The sequence below is a fragment of the Musca vetustissima genome, unplaced genomic scaffold, assembly GCF_032173495.1.
Source record: "Musca vetustissima isolate MV318-11 ecotype Yass unplaced genomic scaffold, APGP_CSIRO_Mvet_v1 utg3999, whole genome shotgun sequence".
NCBI lineage: Eukaryota > Metazoa > Arthropoda > Insecta > Diptera > Muscidae > Musca > Musca vetustissima.
In genome coordinates this window covers 34,679-40,233 of record NW_026887379.1, presented here as the reverse complement: position 1 = coordinate 40,233, position 5,555 = coordinate 34,679, and the positions used below count along the sequence as shown (strand labels likewise).

Below are 5,555 nucleotides of genomic sequence, written 5' to 3'. Positions count from 1 at the left end.
CCGGCCTTTTTCTGTTTTTCGCTCTCCTTAACAAAACCCCAATAACAGCAACAACAACAACAACGACGACGTCAACGACAATAGCAACAATAATATTGTCATCATCGTCATCATCACCACCACCATCGAAAGCAGGCTGAGTGACTGACTGACAGAGCACGAAGCCGATCGGCTCGCAGTCGGCGTGCAGCCGCCGCCGACTTTTTTTAAGTGATCTGAGCCGCCGCTGATGTATGCGGCTCTCATCGGCTCAAATTTTTAGCCGACTGAGTCGGCGCCGTTGAAAAATATAAATTTATACAGCAAATTTGTATAAATATGTCTTTTAATCTTATCGATAAATTAACATATTATAATGCTCATTATTGGACGATAATTTACATTGTGCACTCGTCTTCGAGAGGCAAAAACGTGTAGGCTATTTATATTAATTATACCCTACAGCACATAGTGGTAAGGGTATTATGTCTATGTAGATTTGTTTTTTTTTTTATCACAAAACCTTTGGCAACCTTTTGTAACTTACGAATTTTGATGGAGTGGCAACCATATTGTTTGCCAAAGATTCGTTGTGTTTTTGCTTGTTCAAAGAAAAGAATGCAAAATGTGCCAAAGGAATATTAAAAATTATTTTTCCGCTAACCGAAAGGGTCAAACAGTTTTGACTAAATCAGAATCCGATTCTGACGAATCTGTTGATACTGAAATCAATATTTCTCAATATGCAGATGTATCTCAATATGAAGATCTTTTTAAAAAGAAAAATGAATTTAAAAATTTGGCAAAGGTTGTTGTAAATGAAGGTGGTATATCATTGTGTTGGAAATATTTTGGTGATCTCTATTTTAAAAAGAGGCATATACTTCAAAAATATAAATTTTGCAAATTGTGTTTGGATGAAAAGACCAATTTAAAAAGGTAAGAATTTCTAATTTTTTCCATTCGCATGTGTGTAATTGTTTATGATTTTAGTTTTGGAAAATCAACATCAACCACAAATTATATGAACCATCTACGAGCTGTACATAACTTGGACGTGAAATCTTTAAATAACCTGAAAAGTTCAACAATGACACAAAATGCATTGAAATCCTCAACAAGTTGTAACAACAAACAACAAAATGCTCGCCGGGTCGCCGAAATGTGCTGTTGGGATTTGCAACCGTTTAAAATTGTTGAAAGGCCAGGATTTAAGAAATTGGTATCTTTCTTAAACCCAAAGGCTATATTCCCCACAGATAGGACAATAGCTACAACGGCTTTAAACGATGTTTATAACATATATTTGGACCACGTAAAAACAAGCCTTAAAGAGTCGCCCGAAAATGTTACACTTGTATTGGATATGTGGTCAGATAAACATAAGCACTTGTCTTACATAAACATAAAAGTGCATTTCTGCCAAAATTTTCAAATGCAAATTGTAACGCTCAAGACAGAGATCTTTCCACGACCTCACACTGGACTAGCAGTTGTAGAAAAAATTGAAGAAGCTTTATGTGAATTTAATCTGTTGGAAAAAAACATATGTGCTGTTACTGATGGTGGAAGCAACATCGTTTCAGCTTTAAAAATTAAAAATATACCAAGATATGGTTGTATGGCTCATGTTTTACACAGATTTTTGATGGAAGATATACTAAACAACAAGTCATTTGAAAATATTAATAACATAATATCAAAATTAAAAAAAATTTATGGCAGCTTAATGTATAGCTATGAAGAAATATCAAATATTCAAAATATGGAGGAACAAAACGATTTAGTAAAAATATTTACAGAGGTTGAAATAATTTTGGAGAGTTTGGATAGTTGCGAACAATTTCCACATGGAGATGACTATTTTACTGAACAATATGAAGCAACTTTAAACGTCAAGCACCACACCTCTTTGAAAAATTCCGTTGCAACACGTTGGAACTCTCTGCTTGCAATGATTCAAAGCTATACGAATAATATATCCACTATAAATATAGCATTAGTTAAAGCTAAAAAGGAACTGTTAGTGATTGGGACAATGGAAATGCAAATTATAACGGAATTTGGCACGTTTTTAAAAATTTTTGAGGACGCCACAAAACACCTTCAAGGCCAAGATTATCCGACGATATCTTCGTGTATTTATTTTCAGGAATCCATTATGTCCTCATTGAAGAAAGAAGAAGAAAAAGCGTCTTTTGAACTAACAATCAATTTATGCAATTTCGCTGTGCAAAACTTTACGAAGCGATTCAAAGTATATAGAATGTATGTTGTAGCTGCGCTTATGGACCCATGCCAAAAAAACTGGCCTGTTTTAGATAAATATATACTACAGATACCCAAACAATCGCCAAACTCCTTGGAACTTGTGCATGATGTTCTGTCTCCAATTTCCAAGGAGAACTTGATTATGGAAGAAATTGAAAAATTAAAGGAAATCGATGACACATTATTAAATGAGCCATCAACGAGCACTGAACCAAATGCAAAAAAACAGGTATTATGTTTTAATAAATGTAAAGGTAAACTTAACTAACGTATATTTTACTTGCAGAAAATATCAGCTAGTCGTCAAAGAATGTTGGAATTTATGGGACCATCGCCTTCTAATGTACAAAATAACGTAGAGTTAGAAATAAGAAAATATTTGGAAATGAAAGTCGAGGCGGTTGAGCCTCTAGATTGGTGGCGACAGAACAAACAAGTACGTTAAAGATTCACATCTTAAACTTATTTTAAGCAGGTTACGTTTTGACCATTTACTTTTTATAGATCTTTCCAAATGTTGCTGCTGTAGCAAATATGTGCTTTGGAATTCCAGCCACATCAGCATCTTCAGAGCAAGCATTTTCATATGCCGGGAATTGTGTAAATGCAAAGAGAAGCAGCCTGCATCCGGCAACAGTAAAGAAACAATTGTTTGTTCACGATAACAAGGCAGTCGTCGAACCATTTTTATCAAATTAAAGTATTTTTATTAATTTTTAATGTGCTATAAGCAACAAATGTGCATATAAACTTATATTTTCATTTTTATTTTAAATTAAATGAATTGACAGTTATTAAAACAACCGAAATTATTTGTTCACGTTAAAGTCGTCGTCTGTAGCCGACTTTTAGCCGCCGCCGGCCGTATATTGCTTTAGCCGCCGCCGCCGATTTTCTTTCGGCTGCAGTCGACTTTTAGCCGCCGCCGACTTTTTTATGCTTAGCCGCCGCCGCCGAGAATTTTACATCGGCTTCGCCCTCTGCTGACTGACTGGCTGGCAGCAGAGGCAGCAGCAGCGCCAGCACCAGCTACGATGTGCACCCAAACTCATTTGAGTTCGTTACTTGGTTAGGTGGCTGTTCGTTGTTTTGAAAGGGGCGGCTAACAGGCAGTCGCACTAGAAGACACTAGCACCGACCAATCGACTGACTGACTGTATGAATAATCGTCACAGCTGAAAAATCGGCATGTGTGATATATATGGGGAGCACTCTACACACGCTTTAGACACATGGTCTAAGAGGACTTGGATTGAAAAAAAAAACTTCGTTAGTCCCTCCAAAACATTTTTTAAAGAATACACGACACATCGATAGACCCTCCTAAATTATTTACAACAAAATCATGACCTCGATAGACCCTCCAAAATAGTTTTTAAAGAAATCTATGACTTCTATAGACCTTCAGGACTTGAATTTAAAAAAAAAAAAAAAAATTATAGACCCTCCAATTTTTATACCACACAACTATGCTGTCAGGGTATTATAGCTTTGTGCAGCCCCAAGAGGTGGTCCTAGACCCACCTTTAAGTATACCGATTGTCAAATCTCAACTAGTGGAGTCAATCTAGACATGTGTATCCATCCGTCCGTCCGTCTATCCATTATAATTTGTAAATACGATACAGGCCACAGTTATGGACCAATCTTTCGAAATTTCGTCCATGTAATATTTTAGGGGATGAAATGGACCAAAAACGTTATTTTTGTCTGATTATCTGGTCGCTCTAGAGGCCGCAATTATGGTTCAAACATCGCGAATTTTTACGTGGAGAAGGGGATCGGGCCATAGAATAAGCATGCCTGTTCTTATAAAGATCGGTCAATATTTACCGGGTCAAATGGACCCTGCCTTTTGTGTGAAAAATTACAAAATTTGTATTCTATGGCGTATATATTTACTCCTGAAGGACGTAGACCCGGGAAGTAGATAGTATATCCGAGAGGAGTGGTTAGCCTTTAAATTGATACCAATTGTCCTATGTACTCGGATGTGGGTGTTACACTTAAATATTTACAGGAGCTACCGTATTCAGATATTATTTAGTTAGGGTGTAGATATCACGAAAAATTGTCCAGGCTCGGAATAAAAATCCGCAGAATGTTACAGTTCCGTGCTAGTTGTCTAGGGTATCGTATGGTCGGCCCCGTCAGACTATACTGCTCAGCTCACTGGTTTTGTTTTAAATCTATGACATCGAAAGACCTTCCAGAATAATTTTTACAAAATCATTGAATCTTGACATTTTGGGTGAGGGTCACTCTTGGTCCAAAGGTGACAGATAAGGCTGGGTTTTTGAAAATTCGTACTACTAACGGTACGAAAAGTACAGTACGGAGTGTAGAATAGATATAGTAAAGGGGGTTTTTTTTTGATATTCGAACTATAAGTATGCGAAAAGTACTAAAAGGTACTAAATTTGGTACAATTTCACAGCATGTGAATGAATAGAGCTAAAAACTTGAAATTTGGAATGCGAATTAGGGCTGCGATGTAGGGTCTATTTAAGGAGATTGTTTTGAAAGCGTTTGGTACAAATAGCATTTGGAGATACAAATCGAGCTGGAATCCTGAAATTTGTTACTCATGTGTACGAAAAGTACTAAATCGTACTATAATTGGTACAATTTGAATTTGGGTGAACCGATAGAACGGGAACAATAAAATGTGGAGTCCGGATCACTGTAGGGGAGTAGTATTGGGGTCAGCACTCAGTTTAAGACATTAATACTTATAGGTACTAAAGTATTAATTTGTATTAAATGGTACTAAATTTGGTACAATTTGAATTTTAGGTGAACCAATAGAGCTAGAATCATGAAATTTGGAATCAGGATCACTGTTGAGGTGTAACATTGAGATATGTAGGAAGTTTTAGAAATTTGTACTAATATGTGCTAAATTTGGTACAATTTAAAGTGTGGGTGAACCGATAGGGTTGGAATCCTGAAATTTTGATTTTCGATCACTGTGGAGGTGTAGCATTGGAGGGTATGTAGGAAGTTTTGAAATTGATACTACTATGTACTAAATTTGTTACAATTTTAATTGTGGATGAACCGATAGAGTTGGAATCCTGAAACATGCATTTAGGATTAGTGTGGGGGTGTAGGATTGGGGAAAGAATCAGGTTTTAGACACTGTACTAAATTTGGTACAATTTGAATTGTGGGTGAACAGATAGAGTTGGAATTCTGCAACTTGGATTTAGGATCACTGTGGAGGTGTAGAATTGGGGTTTGTAGAAAATTTGGTACAATTTAAATTGTGGGTGAATCGATAGAGTTGGAATCATAACTTGGAT

General features: G+C 36.3%; 1 protein-coding gene across 1 annotated transcript; it reads left to right on the top strand.

The window, feature by feature from the left end:
- Window positions 1-507: 507 nt before the first annotated feature.
- Window positions 508-3,053, top strand: LOC133334961 (zinc finger BED domain-containing protein 4-like). The gene is made up of 4 exons (XM_061543272.1): window positions 508-918; window positions 973-2,479; window positions 2,537-2,686; window positions 2,755-3,053. Exons 1-4 carry the CDS (start codon window positions 605-607, stop codon window positions 2,947-2,949), a joined length of 2,166 nt encoding a protein of 721 aa, XP_061399256.1. The 5' UTR covers window positions 508-604; the 3' UTR covers window positions 2,950-3,053.
- Window positions 3,054-5,555: the final 2,502 nt, after the last annotated feature.